Raw genomic sequence first — 19084 nt, forward strand, 5'->3', positions numbered from 1 at the left:
CATGAATCACACATTCCTCAAAAAGTTTGTTTCCACTAGAAAAAGGGCAGGATTTAAGGAGTCCTGTGAGTATCTGAAACACCTACAGTTTGTCCTGTGGATCCTGCCATTTTTCAGATTATTTGCTTTGTATTCTGAATTTATTGATTCAGTAATGAGTTAGGAAAAATTTAGGAATGATAAATCACAAAAATTTTATTTATTATAGTTAAATAAAAACCATCTCAACTGCACTAAATGTCATGCTAAACAGGACTATTTTAGTTCATGGTATTTATTTGTAATGTCTAAGTAAAGTATTCTTCTCTCAATAAATATTTATACAGTTATACATGTTTCCTATTTTTCCAGACACACCTTCCTTCCCTCAGGGTCAATGAAAATCACTGAGACGCGAGTTTCAGACAGCGGAATGTATATCTGTGTGGCCACAAATATTGCTGGGAATGTGACTCAGTCAGTAAAGCTAAATGTACATGGTGAGTTATACAAGAATAATCCCTTCTGGAGGTCCTACTAGGGAAGCCACTGTAATTTAAGTGCCTAAACTTTTTCATAGTATGAACCACGTTTCATAGGCATCTCCCTGTCCTATTTAGTATCACCTGGACTACACCCTCCTCCCATTTGCTATCACATAACCTACTTCCTTCTCTTCTCTTAATGTGATTTAGAAAGTTGAAACCTGGAGGAAATATAGCACCATATGATCAGTCTGCTCTCCTTGAACCACTAGAGCTTTATGGACTGAGAACTGCTGTTCTAATGCAAAGTAGCCAGAATGTCCACAAATATTTACAAAACTTTCATTCATATTTATCAATCCGGGGGGCACACACAGAATCTACTTGCCTGCCTTTTCTCATGGTGGTATATTATAGTGGAAAAACTAATTATATTTCAGTTGGCCATCAAAAAAATTGCACAGACTCCATTGCAAGGTTGAGATACTGGTAAGTATTATAATGGCAAGGGCTGCAGTCTTGTTCATGTGGTATATTGAGGACTGTGCTGGAATTGCAAGCAATCAGTTTGGGGGTAGGAGGGGAGAGAAAGGTGTTCCCAGTTCTGCTTGCAGGCTGCAGGACTCTATAGGAAAACATGGAATCAGAGTCAGTTTGTAACCATCTATCCTAGAGAAAGATGGGGTGAGTTGCTAAGTTCCCTCTAAGCCGCACGGGTGCGCAGCAGCCTATTAAGTGCCACGCAGACGCTCAGGGCTTTGGCGGAGAGAGGTGCCTCTCCCCCGGACCTGCCGCGGTGCCCCTCCCCCGACTCAGCATGGCCCAGACAGTACCAGGTTTATAATGGCACCAGGCCCACGCTCAGCAGGGGCCCAGCAGTCCAGCCTGGCGCTCCACTTGCACTGCGGCCCAGCAGCTGAAGTGCTGGCTCCTCTCCAGCCCCTCCCCCATGCTACTCTAGGCCTGCTGGCCCAGGGCTGCTCCCCCTCGCTGACCCCCCCCTCGCTCCTCTCAGCTGGCCGATTGAGGGCTCCTCTCTCTGTCCCCGCCCTCCATCAGCGGCAGGCAACAGCTGCTGGCTGCCTGCCAGCGATGGGAGTCGGTGCGTGGAAAGGAGTCCACAGCTGCTGTCACTCCTCTGGTGTGGGACCGTCTGCTGCTTCGGACTCCCCCGGGGAGCCCAAAGCGGCAGACTGTCACTGGCAGCCCGGACTGCGGACGGACCTGCCATGACCCAGGAAGAGGTGCCCCAATCCCCAGCCTGGACCTGCCGCGGTCGGGGAAGAGGCGCCTCAACCCAGCCCCGGCCCAGACCTGCGGCGCCTATCCCATAGTCCCACCCCCAGAGCTGCTGCGGCGGGGAGAGGTGCCTCTCCCCGCCAGACGAGGTGCTGCTGCAGGGAGAGACCTGGTGGGAATCCTCTCTCCCCACTGTAGCCCCGGGGCAGCCTGCACCCCAACCCCTCATCCCCAGCTCACACCCCCAGCCGGAGCCATCACCCCCCCACACCCTAAATCCCTGCCCCAGCTCCCTCCTGCATCCCAAACACCTCATCCATGGCCCCACTGCAGAGCCCTCATCGTCTCCTGCACCCCAACCCTCTGCCTCAGCCCTGAGCCCCTCATCTTCAGCCCCACCCCAGAGCCCGCACCCCCAGCCGGAGTCCTCACCCCCCTGCACTCCAACCCTCTGCCCCAGCCCTGAGCCACCTCCCACACTCCAAACCCCTCGGCCCCACCCCTGCCACATGAATTTTGTTATGTGCACCAATATGGAGGTGATGTGTGACACATTGGTGAATTGTGCTTTTCTGTTTTAGAGAGCAGCCTGCTTTGTCTTTCTCTGGTTTGGGTTCATGTGTGCTACTGTTCTGAATTCAAAGAAATAAAGGAATGTTATGTTGCAACCTTCCAGCATGAGTATATAAAATTTTTATCTAACTTCTCTGCATTTATGCCATGAACATAACGGTTAATTGTTTCGGAGTTTCCTTATGTGTAGGGCTGCAGTTTGTCATGGTGGTGAAAAAGTCATGGATACCATGGCTTCTCCATCTGCAGCTTCCATGTAGGAAGGCTCTAGGAGGGTTGCTCCCTGGCCAATGTGGAGGGCAGGCCCCACGAAAGAGGTAGGGTCGGAGAGCGAACCTGCCTCTCACTCATCATGCAGCCTCGCCCCACGTCATGATAGGGCCGTGACTGGGCCAAACTTGAAAGAAAGGTGTTTCAGCAGAGAGGCAGCAGGTGCTGTGACCTGATGTGCCAAGGCACAATGCCTGGAGTGGGGAGCCAGGCCCAACCCCTGGGGCCCCGGAGCTACGGCTGCCCACGGCCTAGATGAGTGTGGGGCAGGCTTGCTCTCAACACCTAGCCCCAGCCCTGCTGGACACAGGAGCTGCTGCTGTCCAGGGTTAGTGCAGGGTGGAATCACTCTCAACCCCAGGCCCAGCTCCATGGGACCCAGGAGCTGCCACTTGCCTGTCCTGTAGGGGTGTGTGAGGCAGGTTCCCTCTCAACCCTCGAGCCCAGCCTCAAGGAACACAGGAGTTACCATGGCCTGTGCCCAGGATGACTGCAGGGTGGGGTCTCTCTTGAAGCCACTCTCTTCCCCAGGGCCTCTCCTCCTCAACAGGCTCGGATCAGGGTTGTGGTACTGGAGCAGAAGGTGATGCTGGAGGTGTGTGGTGCCCCCTTCGTGGGATGAGGAGGAGGCAGTGGTGGTGCAGGAGGAGAGCACTGGCCTGCTGTGATTTTGAAGAGATATCGTTGAATTTTATTTGTCGTGGGCCTTTTTTATCAAATATCCAGGAGCAGTTACTAAACCCATGACTATTACTACATTTAGTGTGGCTGTTCTGTGATTTTTAATTAAAAATTTCCATGACAAATCTGTATCTCTACTTGAGTCTTTATCTTTGGTGATTCCTATAAAGAAAAGCATTGGGGCAAGGCAGTTATAATATTGATTTATACCATATTTTTATTCTTTGAGACCAGCAACAATCTTTTCCAGCCACATTTTATCTTCCTGTCTGAATTTAGCCTAGAAACATACATAGCTGGGATTAAGAGGAAGGAAGTTAGAATGTCAAAGAGCAAATTTAATTGACTTTATCTTAAAGCTTTTGAATTGTTTTGTACTCTGTGGAGCCAATACCCAGGAGCTCTTTAAAATGTGCTTGGAAGAATGAGAGTATAATACTTCTTTGGAAATAATGTTTTAGGATTTTAAATGTAATGTCCCCAAATGACTTGAGCAATGGCATACTGTAAATCTTGTCTGCAGAAACATTCAGTTCTGATTGCTTGATGTTACTTAGGGACATTAAATTGCATTGGGCAAGGGAAGGTATTTTCTAAAAGGATAACACTGACCATATTTCCTCCATGAATAGTCTGCCAGATCATCTTTTCCTCATTACCATGGATTTATTTGTCTTGCCTAGTTCCTCCAAAGATACGACGTGGGCCTCGAGTTATGAAAGTACAGGTTGGTCACAGAGTTGATATACCGTGCAATGCTCAAGGGATCCCGCCCCCAACAGTCACCTGGTTCAAAGGCAGAAGTACCATGTTAATAGATGGAGGACAGTATATCAGCAATCTGGATGGAACACTGAGCATCAGCAAAGTCCAGTTTTCAGACTCTGGAATCTACAAGTGTGTTGCTAGTAACATAGCTGGCAGTGATGAATCGGAGATAACAATACAAGTTCAAGGTATTTATAACATGACCTGAGTCTTGGACTTACAGCTGTGATCAAGTGTAGCTTTATGTTAATATATGTTATACCTTGTGTTGTGGGGGAAGATAAACTGTTGCACTTTCAGAGAGGTAGACGCAGTGATTCAAAGGATCTTAGATTCCACTGACCTGTAACTGATCCTACTTAGGAAACATATCACTATTGACACTGCTGCCTGACCCAGTATCAAAATCTACATACGTTTCAAATGCTGAAATATGATGTGATTGTTTTGAGCAGGAGGAGGTACAGAGAAACATTAGATAGTTTGCAAAAATATGAAACGAAACAAAACTTTTTAATTCTTTTAATTTTGAAAGGGACCTTCTTGTGGTTGGTTGATATTACAAGGGGGATCAAAATCAGCCTTAACTATGGTGAGGCTTCCCCTGTTCCATAATAAACAACACACCTGCGAGACTGCATTAGAATCCTGGCTCTATTGCTCCAAAAACACAAACATCTGTCACTTGAGCTAAAGGAACAGATCTGTTAGCTCTACATGTAGGAGGACTCTTGTTCTTTTTAAAATGGAAACAGCCAACAGTGGGCAACATGTTCACACAAATATAATGTCTGAGTCTTACCTCACTTACTTGCTTTACATGGATACAATTCTATTGACTTCAGTGGAGGTACTTCTCATTTATAGTGGTGTTAAAGCCCATACTCTGAGCATTAACACTGCTGACAACAGGATTTGGCCCATAATTCCCAAAACAGTGAAACAGAATTGGGTTCAGAACTATCTACAATAAAAAATGTTAATAACTTTGCTTATTATGAACTGTTTTCTTCAGCTACACTGAGCACGTGAGTTTTCAAGGAGATGCAAGACAGAAAGTCCGAATGGGTAGGATGGTGTCTTTGAGCTACAGGAAGACAAAGAAACATTAAGAAAACAATCAAAATTTCAAAGCAGGATAATTCTTTTAATGATCTGTAGCTCAAAAACAGTTTGTCCAATTTCCATCAAATTTTGCAGAAACATCCTCTGCCTTCACAGTAAATATAGCAATTGTCAGAGCAAACCAATTTGGACTAGATTCTGAAATCCTAATTCATACTGAGTCATAGTTTAATGTTTAAGTCATCCCAGTGAAATAAATGGGACTGCTGGAATATTTCCATCTACTGAGTGTGTGTAAGGATATGAGAATCAGGCCATCTGAGAATGGGAAGGAATAAAGAGGTGTAAATTGATTGTGTACATGGTATGTTTTGACATTTGAGAGGAGTGACTAAGATTATTTACTCTGTTTCTGTTTTTCTTTTAGAACCTCCTACAGTAGATGATCTTGACCCTCCTTACAACACTCCATTTCAAGAAAGAGTTGCAAATCAACGTGTTTCATTTCCATGTCCAGCAAAAGGTGTGCAACACTGTAACCATTCTGGCTGATAACTATATTTTTTCTCTTAGGCACTCATAGTTGCAAAGCATCTTGGAGTTTTCTGGAAAGGTAAAAGTGTATAGTCCTTCTTAAATACAACATCTCACCAGGATATTAAAAAAAACCCTTAACACTAAGAAAAAGGGCCATGGCTATTAAGTAATTTAACTAATTAGGTAGTATATTTTTGTAGGACAATGACAGTGCAAGGGTTCTTCACATTGCCCAGTGGTTGGAGTGGCAGGGACCGTCTCTAAGCATGAAGGAGAGTTAAGTCCCTAAGCCCTTTTAGCCAGTTGTACCAGTTCAAACTGCAGTGTGTTTTGTGATTTACAGAAGCTGCAGCAAAGATTTTTCTTACTGTCTATTTTTCTCCCATGCACTGCTCTAAAGTAATATCAATCCTTCCTTTTTCAAATGAAGCAAGAAGTCTCTTGAAGTTCTATAAATTTCTCTCATTAGGCACCCCAAAACCTGTCATCAAATGGTTACGTAATGGCAGGGAGCTGACTGGCAATGAGCCGGGCATTTCAATTTTGGAGGATGGGACACTGCTCATCATTGCTTCAGTCACACCATACGACAATGGAGAATACATCTGCATAGCAGTGAATGAAGCAGGAAGCACAGAAAGAAAATACAATCTGAAGGTTCATGGTAAATAACTATAGCTATTAAGGGGTAATTTTCAAAAGGGCAGTTTCTCCTTTGTTTTTGTAAATTGCACACACAAAATGTGGGCCTGCATTTTTGTAGTTGTGGGAGCAAATCTGAGTATTTGACCTGTAGCTACCTGATTGTTAGTTCTGTTTGCTTATGCTTAATACAGAAACCAACTTCTGTTTACACAAATAACCAAATGATTGTAATAGACAACCATAAATTTACATGACACTTGGAAAACATGTAAAAGACCAGGTGTTTGCCCCCAAAGAGCTTATAGAATAAATGCTAGATATGCCCCTCTATTAATGCAGATGAGGGGAGTCATTGCTCGAAGAACTTAACATAGAATGGAGAAGCAGCTGCTCCATGACATTCTCTCCTCCCCATCCCACAAAGCTCCTACCACACCACGTGGTAGGGGATCTATTACAGCGTGTATCAGGAGACGGTGGACCCTGATAGCAGCTACTCTGTGTAGTGGACTTCCATCCTAATCTGTTTTTTTTCCAATAGGAAATTCCCACAGGAATTAAGATGGCCCCAAGCAGTGTTAACTCCCCCTCTGTGTCTTCTACTCTATTTAGCAGGAGTAGGTAGGGCACAGGCATGTGCAGAGAGCCTATGGTTACATGGCTCCCTCGGTATCATTCTTTCAGAGGAGCACCATAGGCAGATCTGTTTCCAGTGCAGTTACCATGGGATCCATTAGGATGTTGCCTTCTTTCCCTGTAGACCATAGGCTCTGTGGGGTTCCAGGCTGCTCCTTGATATTTGCAAGGCAGCAATGTGGAGTTCCATCCACACACTTATGAGACATTACACCTTGGTCCAATCCTCCTTTGGGACAGCGATTCTACAAGCAGCTATACCACCTGCATCCTCATAACCTCCTCCTCTCTGAGTTACTCACATTGGAATATACATACAAACCATCACTCCAAGAAGAAAGGGAAATTACTTACCTTATTGCAACTGTAATTGTTCAGTATGTATGGTCGCCATCTATATTCCACTACTCATCCTCCTTTCCCTCAGCTTTGGGTCATGTCTGATTATTCTGTCTGCACTGCCTCTTAAACCATTGGCAGAGATTACAAGGAGAGCAAGGGCCTACAGAGCAATAGACATGACTTGGAAGAATTTTCCCGTCTCAGGCATGTGGAGTTCATACATACCCACAGTGGAATACAGATAGGGACCATACATCTCAAAGAACTTTGGGTAAAAAGGTAAGTAACTTTCCTTTATGCCTATTCAGGACAGGAGCAGGCATCATGCCTCCAGCTACATTTGTAGAGAGAGCGATCACTAGTGGCCATTGCTACACCTCTGGAAAAGGTGTAGCGTACACTTTCTCCAGTGCAGCTCTGTATCCACAAGTCAGTGTACAATGTGAGGGACCAGAATCATGGTGTTTCTCCTACCCCTTGGAGACAGGTCCCTTCTGGGACACTGAGCACTTCCAGTATTGTTAGTGGGACTCCCTCCTTCCCAAGAGCATGGAGGAGAAAGGGTTTCCTTACAGCCTTTCCCACAGTGCATCTGTGCTGCGTCAACCATGATTATTATTAGCAATGTGTCAAATTAAAATCAAGGATTATACTTAAACCAATAGGAAGAAGGAAACTAAGTGACAAGGGTTCTATTGTATCCTGTATAGCAAGTGTCAGCCTGATGAAAGTGCCAAAGTAAGATCTTGATTAGAGAGCCTCTCACCTGGCTAAACTTGACATTGTTGTCTTCTTAAAATAATACTGGGACTCCTTTATAAAGAGGGCCCCTTCCTCTTACAATTAGATCATTTTTTCCCCAAAGAAAATCTTCATCCCCAGAGAAGGATCACACTAAATGGAACTGCAAATGGAATGTTGCAATTCATTGAAACATTCATTTAGGACTTGCATTGTATTTGACTGTATCTGAGTTAACTGTGCACAGCTTCCACTTTCATCTACCTTTGATAACTTATAGAGTGAGGCAGCTTTTAACCTAACACAGTTTGATATAAGATATTAACCCCTTTACTCCAACACAGGTTTGATGACACAGACATTAACAGACACTTGACTGTTACATGTGCATTAATAAATACCAGCTATAAAGAAAAACCTGACATGATGAAAATAATGTGCAGAACTTTAAAACAACATGTTGGTTTTGCTTTTTTAAATGTTTATGTCCATGGCATTTTTGATTAAATAAATCTTTGCTTAACATAATTTATTATAGTTCCTCCTGAAATTCAAGATCAAGAAAAGGTGACAAATGCATCTGTAGTGGTTAATCAGCCTGTGAATCTCTTCTGTGAAGTGTCAGGCAACCCCTTTCCCATCATCACATGGTATAAAGACGATGTCCAGGTATGTAGTGTTTGTTGATTTCATGGCAAATTAAGTGAAATGACTGTAAATGTACAAAAGCCAATTCCAGGAGATTTCACATTAGCTTTCTAACGCCTTTTTGGTGAGTGCCTGAGAAGAAAGCTCATTTAAATAAAATAAAATTAAAATAAAATAAAATGTATTTATTTACTTAGGGTATGTCTATACTAGTAGCTCTTTACTGGTATAGGAATACCATTACATTGTATTGGAAAATAGACACAGCTTTACTGGAAACACTGCTTTTTAGCTATATAGTAAAACCACTGTCTACAAGTGAAACCAGCTATACTGGTTAAAGCACAACTTTGTCAATATGACTTGCACCTATTCCAACACAGTTACATTAGTCAGGGATCATACCTTCTGTCGGCAGAAATTTGTAGTGTTGACCTGGCCTTAGATTTAAGCAACAATAAAAACATGCAAACACAAAGCACTAGGCACCTTTGTAACTAATTAAATATATGGTCACATAAATCACCATGATGACCACTGAATTGTGTACCGGTAATAAATTAACTCACCCATTCATGAAATCAAAGCAACAGAAAAGCACCTTTCAAGGCTTCTCCAAAAATTGGCCTCAGCTTCCCCCAAACCTTGTCATCTATATCTTAGATCTTAAAATACTTTACAAAGAAGGACAAATATTTTAATCCCTGCAACAAAGAGACTAAAAAGGAGATTTGATTATCCTATTATCATACAACTGCAAATTATAATCTTGCCTACAGTTATCTGCCCATTATTATATAACTACCTACAGGTTATGCTTGATAACTTGCATTGTTCTTTGAAGGTATTACATCTCTGATAGGGAAGGGACATTAAGTGGATAGATTATGGTTTAAGAAGAACTACTGCCTTCTTTTCAAAATCCAGCTGCCATGTTCGGCTGTTGTAACTTGGACCACATGATGCTGATCTCTTTGATTTTTTTTTTAAGGTTGTGGAAAGCAGTACTCTCCAGATTTTGCACAATGGGAAGATACTGAAGCTCCTTAAAGTTGCTACTGGTGATGGTGGACAGTATTCATGCAAAGCAACTAATATAGCAGGGAGTTCTGAGAAGCTATTTAATGTAGATGTGCTAGGTTAGTACTGTGCTCTTTAAAGCTGGTAATCTGAAAAAATGGTATTTGATACTTAGTCATTACATTGCCGGGTTTTGGGTTTTTTTGGTCATGTTAAATACAGAATACAGTATCTCTCCACACAATAACATCTTACGGTGTTTGAACTTTGTCATCTTTTTGGTACCATACACAAAATGCTGCTTTCAATCTCTGAATTCTGATATAAGATATTTTATCTTAGTGTCTTGTGCATATTTTACTAATGGAACACAGATGACAGGCTAGAAAGATTTTTCTTGTGCTATATAGTCAGTTCTCCAGCACTTGTGCAGAATTGCTTTCTACGTGAAGGATCATAGGCACAATAAAAAGGTGTTATAGAACAGCAGCTGCAGCATTCACTTCACAATTAAGGTTGAAGCTTTGCTACATATACTGATTACATGGTCATCCTCAGCTCATGGCCTCCATGATCTAATCTGTTCAGTTAGTGCCATTGTCAGCAAGTCTTCCACATTTAGTCACCATGTTAGCCATGTTTCGTTCTCACTCTAACATTTCTTTTTCCAAGTTCCACCAAACATAAAAGGTGCTGTCACACCAGCAGAAGTTTCAGTCACCCTCAACCAAGAGACCAGTCTGGAATGTAAAGTCAAAGGCTCTCCTTTTCCTGTCATTCAGTGGTTCAAAGATGGCAAGTAAGTACCTCCTCTTTGTCTGTGGCAAGGATGTTATGATGGGGGAGAAAGGAGATAGATGCACTCTACTATCAAGTGCTACTTATGACTAATCAGTCAGTGGTATGCCATTGTAATCAGTTAAGACTCGTACTACTGTTATATGTTGATGTTGTGTGGTTAACTACATCAGCTTGCTGTTTCATAGCAAAATGCCAATTTATAAGTACTGTGGCACATGCAGTATATATTTATGGTGGGTAAAACCAGACAGCACACAAACCAAGACAAACACACAGCCTCTTCTTTGAGGTCTATCCACCGAGATTATTTTAATGTTGTTCGAAGTGCAGTCACTTGTTTGCTAAAATGACTATTTTTTTTGGTGGTGGTAGATAGTACCCAGGAGCAAATTGTTAAACGTTTTTCCAGATAGTGCCCTGTATTGCTGTGTATATATAGATTTGAGATTTTATAACTTTAGACTGCATGTCTCAGTTCTTCAGCTCTTCTTTCAAGAAAGCCCATTTAGGAGAGGAATTTTGGCAGTGCAAATATTAGCTGAAAAACAAAAGTGGTACTATAAATAGGCTGAAAAAATAACATTAACATGTCACAATGTAGTTCTTAGCCAGCGAAACCAGCTATCCTGATGTGACAGCTTGTAATTCTTTGGTGTATAGACTTCAGAGCTTTTATCTTTTAAACAGAGGCATTTTGTCATTACTAAGGGAGTCGTTATGGTCTAATAATTAGAGAAGGGGACTGGGAATCAGGAGATCTTAGCCTATGTCTGGCTCTGCCACTGACATACTGTGTGACATTTGTCAAAACTTAAGTATTTTGTGCCTTGGTTTCTTCTGTAAAATGGGAATAATAATAATGATCATTAACTACCATTGTATAGCAATTTTAGCTCTTTGCAAGAAAAATTCTGTTCTAGTGCTAAATACGAATTAATATTTTATTGCAGTTATTTTTATTCAAATATTCTTTATTACTATTAGAAGGGTTTTTAAAAAAACTATTTTAACACATACTTGTGGGGATAGGGAGTACAGTGCCAGGAAATGAAATAAACTTTTCTCCAGGCCCCTTTTTTTGGGAGATCCTAATATCGAGCTTCTGGACAAAGGACAAGTTCTGCGCATAAAGAGTGCTCGAAGACTCGACAAAGGACGCTATCAGTGCAGTGTGACCAATGCTGCTGGCAAACAAGTCAAGGAGGTCAAGCTGATCATCCATGGTAAATTAAAAGACTTTTCTAGGATTAGGCATTCTTTTGTTTTGTCCAATAAAATAGCTTTCTGTTTTGCAGGGAAACAATATGCAGATTAAGGCCTGATCCTGCAAAGAACTGCATATGCTTAATTTTACATTTATCTGTCATCCCATTGACCTCCATGGAACTCCCTAGATGTGTGAAGTTAAGCATGTGCATAAATTTTTGCAGGAATGGGGCCTAAGTCAGCTTAAGGTATATTTTCTTATTTTTTTTAGCTATTGAAAATGTTTTGGAGCAGTTTCATAAACCTGTAGTCTCTCAGTTCTTTATTAAAAATTAATATCAATTAAAATATTAGCATCTAGTTCAGTGGTTCTTAAACTTGTTCCACCACTTGTGTAGGGAAGGCCCCTGCCGGTCTCTTTACCTGCCGCGTCCACAGGTTCAGCCGATCGCTGCTCCCAGTGGCCACGGTTCGCTGCTCCCAGTGGCCGCGGTTCGCTGCTCCAGGCCAATGGGAGCTGCTGGAAGCGGCGTACTGGTCCGCGCCGCTTCCAGCAGCTCCCATTGGCTGTACAAATTTGCTGTAATGGAGACTCTAGCAATAAGGTTTTAATGCTGTTGTTTTGTCTTTTTAAATAGTCCCACCTACGATTAAAGGAGGAAATGTTACTACTGAGATATCCACGCTGCTCAATAGCTTAATAAAGCTGGAATGTGAAACCAGGGGAATTCCAGCCCCTGCCATTACATGGTATAAAGATGGACGCCTGATTATTTCTAGTTCACAAGCTCTTTATGTGGACAGGGGGCAGTTCCTTCAGATTCCTCGGGCTCAAGTCTCGGATTCTGCTAAGTATACCTGCCTGGTGACCAACATTGCTGGCACTGCTGAAAAAATATATCAAGTGGATGTCTATGGTAAAGAGAAAGTTTATTTAACATGCTTGTTCACCATTTGTTCTGGCTTATAAAGCATGCTTATTCAACACTCTAGCTGTGCTCTCAGAGATAGGTTGTGTAGTGCTTCCTGAAGGACTGAAGTATCCTCTCACTCAGAGTTGGTTGCTGAAGTTAAGGTTTGGCACACATTAGCAAGGCAGCATGGGAAAGCTTGCACTGTCACAGCCTGCGTTATATCTAATATAATTTATGCAGCTATGAAGAAGGCTTCTGTCTTGAGGGCTGTCAGTTGGTACCTTTTGTAAGTAGGAAATATTAAAATTACTTTCTCCCCACAAATCCCTTCATTCTCTCCCCACCCCATTCCCCCCTGCTGTCATCTTAAGTTTCCTGAACGTCACGTCTGGAGTGGCTCATGACCATGAATGCCAACCTCCAGGCAGACTGTCTAGAAGCAGGGCAAAACCCCCAAACTTTTTTTATTCTCTATAATTAAATTTCACCAGTAACAAGTGTGGACTCCTAAAACACTATTATAGTCTTACCAGTGAATTATTGACAGTCGCCTTGGGCATTCCAGTCTATCTTGCCACCCAGGCAAACTAGACTTTCTGGTAGATGGTTGCTTTGCACCAAAAATCACAATAATATTCCGGTTTCAGAGTGGTAGCCGTGTTAGTCTGTATCAGCAAAAATAATAATAATAATATTCAGGTTACTTCCAGGTCCAAAGGACCAGCCATTTACTCCCAGGTCAACTGTACTCAGATCTCAAACTGAAGACCATGCTTGTAGCCAATCCTGTAACAAACTAACTAAAGAGTTATTAACTAGGAAAAAGAAATGAGAGTTATTTACAAGGTTAAAGCACATAACAGATGAGTTACAGTCAGGTTTAAAAACGTAATAGAAATTTCTATAGTAAGCAAACTTTGTATATCCTTTAGGGCTAACCCAGGCAAAACAACTGAGGACTTGCATATGCTTAGACATCCTTGCCCCTCAGAGTTCAGACAGCATAGTAATAATGAATTTTCCTTAAAAGACATTTTTATTCCCTTCCCTCCACATTCCAACTTTAATGGGACAAGGGTTTGGGCATGTATCCTCTTCAGGGTTGTGGGAAAAGCAACCAATACGTTCGTCATCCACAATGGTTTGTCTGATGTCTGTAGACCTTCTTTTGTTGGGGAAGACATCGCTACAAGAAGTGTTAACTGGTATTTCACACTTGATAATGCTTCTCTCCTGACTGCATGGGATTTACGGTCTTAGATCTTGTCTACACTGGCAAGTTTCTGCGCAGTAAAGCAGCTTTCTGCACTGTAACTCCTGAGGTGTACACACTGCCAAGCCACTTAGGGTGCAGAAACTGTGCAGTTGCAACTCTGTAAAAAAAAAAAAACCCACCCCAACGAGAGGTGTACTGCTTTCTGCGCTGAGGCTACAGTGCTGCGGTGCCAATATAAACACCCCTGTAGATTACAGCACTGCAGTTGACCTCCAGGAGGTGTCCCACATGCCTGTTCTCACCTTTCTGGTCATCGGTTTGAACTCTACTGCCCTGCCCTCAGGTGACCAACCGTGAGTCCCATCCCTTAAATTCCCTGGGAATTTTGAAAGTCCCCTTCCTGTTTGCTCAGTGATGCATGCAGTGGTCTCAGCTCATCTTTCCAGGTGACCATGTTTGCTCCATGCACCACATGATCCCCCGCTTGGAGCAATGCCTAGCTGCTGGACCTCATCAGCATTTGGGGAGAGGAGGCTGTCCTGTCCCAGCTGCTCTCCAGCCATAGGAATTATGATACCTATGGACAGATTTCACAATGCCATGACCGGGACCACTGCAGTGCAGGGTCAAAGTGAAGGAGCTGCAGAATGCCTACCACAAGGTGCAGGAGGCAAACTGCCACTCTGGTGCTGCGCCCACGAGCTGCCGGTTTTACAAAGAGCTGGACACGATACTCAATGGTGACCCCACCTCCACAGCGAAGGTCACTGTGGATACTTTGGTGGCTCACATGCCAGTCGAGAGTGGACCGAGCCAGGAAGAGGAAATCTTGCACGATGATGTGGAGGGGGAGAGGGACCCAGAGGCAGAGAGTGACTCGGAGGTCAGAGATGCATGCAACCAGGAGCACTTTTCTACCCCAGAGGAGGCTAGCCAGTCACAGCTGTCTGATGTTGGCAAAGTGCAAACAGGAGAGGAGGTCCCTGGTAAGTGGCTTTGATTTTGGGAATAGCTGAAGCGAGTTGTTGGGGGCAGGAGGGTTGCAGAAAGCAGGTTTGTGTCTTTATGATGCGCGTACCACCACATGCCTATTCTGAGTGGCGGAACAGAGTGTTCATTGACTCCCCCACTTCATGGGAATTTGCCTTAGAGATCTCCGTGAAACTCTCATGGAGATACTGGGTAATCTGCTGCCACAGGTACTTTGGCAGAGCTGCTTTGTTTCTTGCCCCATTAATGGTAACTTTCCTGCGCCACTCTGCCATCACTTGTGGAGAGGACCGTTACTGTACACAGGTGAGCCGCGTAAGGGCCAGGGTGGAAGCCACAGTCTTGGAGAAGACCCTTCCTTGATTCCTGCTCACCCTCAGTAGTGAGATCTTCCATAATGAACATAGCCTGTGGAAAATGTGGGGACAGGAATGATTATAAGGCACCCCACTACAGTGCTGGTTCTCCCCAAGGGCTACATGCCCAGTGTACAGTACAGTCCTGGAACACTGATTTCCCTTGCCTCTGCAGTTACTCACCATTTTGAGGGTCTTGTGGCTCATGTGTGCTTGCCTGGGGTCAACCAGTTAGTGACAGGAATCTGAATAGTGGCTGTGTTTTAAATCACTGAATCAGTGATCTGTGTTGCAAACAATACTGCTTCTGTAAAATGTTGCATTTTGGCTTCACAGATATGACCTTGGGAGCCCAGCCCCCCTCTTTGTTATCGCCAGCCGAACGGCTGCTCAGAATTAGAAAGTGGCCACAAAGAACTAATGAGGACTTTCGGCATGATGTCATGATGCACTCCTCTGTCGAAAAACAAGAATTGAAGGAGTGGCGGGACATCAAGAAGAAGGACCGAAAGGAGAACACAGCATGCCAAAACGAAGCTGTGGACTGGCTCTTAAACATGATGGAGCGCCAAGCGGACATGCTCCAGGCGCTACTAGCACTGCAAACCGAGCAGCTCCGCGCCCGCCCTCCCCTGCAGCTGCTGTCACAAAACTCTTTCCCATGTGCCCCCCCCACCCCAGACACTGCCAACACACTCTTATCAACCTCCTGGCTCCAGTCTGTACCCACTGCATTCCACTCCTGCCCTGTCACAGTCCAGCCCTGCAGACTCCCAGTACCCACTGCACTCAACACCCTCCCTCTGCAGTTTGGCCCTGCTGAAGTACAGTACCCACTGCATTGGACTCCAAAGGACAAGGTTGCATATGATACCTGGACATACACAAAACTTTAACCGTCCCAGGACCCCACCTCCTCCTGGGACCCTCCCTTCCCCCATTCCCCATAGTGCTGATGTGTTTTTTTTGTTTGTCTCTCTCCTTGGGTTGTTGTTTTTTAATAAAAGAATTGTTTTGGTTTGAAAGCAATCTTTATTCCATTAATTGAAAGCAAACAGAGCCCTGCAAAGCAACAGGCAATTTTCTTAAACCTTCACAGTGCATCACTGTTCAATCACTGTTCAAGTTCAGCTTCTAGGCACTGAGCCTCAGTGGTCCAGCCCTGAGTGAAGTTTTCACCCTTCCCTTCACAAATATTATGGTGTGTACAGCACGCGGTTATAAGCATAGGAATATTGTCATCGGCCTAGTACAGCGGGCTTTTAAACGGCCAAAAGCACACTCCACAGTCATTCTGCATTTTCTCAGCCTGTTGTTGAACTGCTCCTTGCTGCTGTCAAGATTCCCCATGTCTGGCTTCCTAAGCCACGGCATTAATGGGTAGGCAGCGTCTCTCAGGATCACGATGGGCATTTCGACTTCCCCTACGGTGATCCTCTGATTCAGGAAGAAAGTCCCTGCAGCTTCCTGAATAGGCCAGTGTTCCAAAAAATGCATGCGTCATGCATCTTTCCAAACCAGCCTGCGTTACTGTCCGTGAAATGCCCACGGTGATCCACAAGCTCCTGGAGAACCATAGAGAAATACCCCTTCTGATTAATATACTCAGTGGCTAGGTGGTCTGGTGCCAGAATTGGGACAGGACCCAGGATGCCCCATGACGCTTTCCGCCTTCCCACAATTCTTAGCAGCAGAAGAGGAAAAGATGCTCTGTGGGGTAGCTGCCCAGAGTGCACTGCTCCAAATACTGCTGCAAGTGCCACAAATATGAACATGCAATTGCACGGGCAGCTGACAGTGTGAACACACAACAGTGGTTCCTTCAGTACTCTCTGAGTGGTGATGTAACTGCTGGCAATGGAACTCTGCCAGTGTAGACATACCCTTAGCAAACATTTTTATAGTTACAGAGCAAACATTTAGACGTTTCCTTATAACACTGGATACAAATATTATAAGTTGGGTTCATACATTCAGCAGCCTACAAACATTCCATAAAGTCAAAACACATTCTTATAACTCTAATAACTGTTTTAACTATACTAACACACAGATATGCCAGACTGGTTGCCAGCTATGTATTTGTTAGTATTCAGTGAGGCCTGGGGCCTTGGCATGAGCTGGCATCAGTTAACTGTTCTTTATACGTACTTTGTCTTAGCCTCTTCTGACAAAAGATTTCTCACATAAAATAATACATAATATAAAATTAGGTAGAGCCAGAAGGGTTGGGAGGAACTGACCCATTTGCTGTTAATACATTTTCTGGCTGCAAAGTTAATCACTTGAAATATATATTTTTTTCCCCTTCTCTAGTTCCTCCGGTTATTGAGGGTGGCTCTGACACAATCCAGAACAAGCAGGTGGTTGCTGGCAATTCACTGACATTGGAGTGTAAAGCTGCTGGCAACCCCCCTCCTCTCCTTACCTGGTTAAAAGATGGAGTGCCTGTGAAAGCAAGTGATAACCTCCACATTGTGTCTGGTGGGAAGAAACTGGAGATCTTGAATGCTGTAGAGGCCGATCATGGCCAGTACATATGTGTGGCCACCAGCATAGCAGGAGAAAAAGAAATCAAATATGATGTTGAAATCTTAGGTGCGTGAGCAGCAGAACAATTTATTTACAGAACTTGCAACAGAATTAAACCTGTATTTATTTTTGCTGGTGTCACAAAGCTGCAGTTCAGTGGGTCAAGCGTCACATTTAATTAAGCTCAGCCATTGCACATTTTCTCTGCCAAGTTTGACAGGCCTGTGGGCGGCTGCTTTCTGACTACTTCTGGGACAGTTTTCATGAGGGAGATTGTAAACATCACTTGGAAGGACACACAAACGTCTTCCAAATGTGCCTTAAGATCAGGGACAGGAGAAAAATCATAGCTGCAAAATAAATAAATAAAATAATATCAAGGGGTTCTTTGATTTTTAGGCTGCCTGTACATTTTTGTCTACATTATACAAATCCGAAACTTTCCTTTGAGAAATGTTTCTCTTTCCGTTGAAACCTTCACTCCAATCTAGATCTGAACATTGCCTCGTTGGCCCATCTCTATATATGAGTCATGCAAATTGTAGTCATGAAATAGTAACTTCCAGCATAGTAAGGCTGCTTATATTGTAGGTACTACTATTCTTTAAGGGCTTGCATTGAGACACACCACCACAGGGGAGCACTGGGGGCCCACAGGCTTGCAGATGCAGTATGCCCAGCATACTGTCCCCTGCATGGCTTTGCTGGTCTGTGAATGAGGTGGGGACAGAAGACCCTGCCTCCTTCCCATCTTCCCACTCCCTTGGAGTGCCATGATCCCCAAAGGATCAGATGGGCCATGTGAAAGGGGGGTGGGGAAGGCTCTTAGTTTCCTTTCTCCATGCATAGAGGGAGTAGGGGGAATCTGGCCCTAGATAAATAAAGTGCCACACAAGAGCAATAAAAATTATAGAACAGATGACGCCATCTGTTTGGTGCCCTTTATTGCAAGGGTACAACTCTGTACATTGAACCCAATTTAATACCCAGTCCCAATGTGAGGTGGGTGCTAAGATATATATTTTACAATTTGTGGTTCTTTTTGACACTTTTCCTGATGTATAAATGTTTCTTCTGGTGTGTTTTTATCACTTTACAGTCCCACCACTTGTGGAAGGGGGAGAGGAACCTTCAAACTATATTGTGATCCTTCATAGCCCCCTGGAGCTGGATTGTCCGGCAACGGGAACCCCTCCACCGACTATCATGTAAGGCGGTTGGTATGTCAGTTATAAATTCCACAACTTGCTTAGTTGGGCTTGGAAGTAATCGTTATGCACTGACCATACCATTTAATCATAGACTAAAATACAGTGGGTTAAATCTTGGCCTCGTTGAAGCCAATGGCAAAACTCTGACTTCACAATTTTGTCCCCCCCCCCCCTTTTTTTTTTAAAGTAGCCTTGTTGGTATACCAAAGTAAATATTTCAGAGACCACT

The 19084-nt window shown here is 43.7% G+C and overlaps 2 protein-coding genes across 3 annotated transcripts in view; both read left to right on the forward strand.

Moving 5' to 3' along the window:
* HMCN1 (hemicentin 1) overlaps positions 1–19084 on the forward strand; it is a 327054-nt gene that overhangs the window by 172305 nt on the left and 135665 nt on the right. For both annotated transcript variants that reach the window (XM_073356688.1, XM_073356687.1), the window contains 11 exons: positions 352–479; positions 3911–4183; positions 5488–5583; positions 6067–6261; positions 8500–8630; positions 9601–9748; positions 10302–10428; positions 11499–11653; positions 12275–12553; positions 17429–17710; positions 18744–18852. In XM_073356688.1, the coding sequence (XP_073212789.1) occupies positions 352–479; positions 3911–4183; positions 5488–5583; positions 6067–6261; positions 8500–8630; positions 9601–9748; positions 10302–10428; positions 11499–11653; positions 12275–12553; positions 17429–17710; positions 18744–18852 (1923 nt within the window). The remainder of the gene's footprint in view (positions 1–351; positions 480–3910; positions 4184–5487; positions 5584–6066; positions 6262–8499; positions 8631–9600; positions 9749–10301; positions 10429–11498; positions 11654–12274; positions 12554–17428; positions 17711–18743; positions 18853–19084) is intronic.
* LOC140915965 (uncharacterized) lies at positions 14169–16093 on the forward strand. The gene is made up of 2 exons (XM_073356689.1): positions 14169–14752; positions 15449–16093. Exons 1-2 carry the CDS (start codon positions 14557–14559, stop codon positions 16006–16008), a joined length of 756 nt encoding a protein of 251 aa, XP_073212790.1. The 5' UTR covers positions 14169–14556; the 3' UTR covers positions 16009–16093.

Source organism: Lepidochelys kempii, chromosome 8, assembly GCF_965140265.1.
Source record: "Lepidochelys kempii isolate rLepKem1 chromosome 8, rLepKem1.hap2, whole genome shotgun sequence".
NCBI lineage: Eukaryota > Metazoa > Chordata > Testudines > Cheloniidae > Lepidochelys > Lepidochelys kempii.

What these genes read in the sequence shown, in the direction of transcription:
- LOC140915965 (XM_073356689.1), top strand. Translation starts at nt 14,557, where the DNA reads ATGCCAGTCGAGAGTGGACCGAGCCAGGAAGAGGAAATCTTGCACGAT. An exon ending in AACAGGAGAGGAGGTCCCTG is followed by an intron (nt 14,753 to 15,448) that starts GTAAGTGGCTTT and finishes TTGGCTTCACAG; the next exon opens with ATATGACCTTGGGAGCCCAG.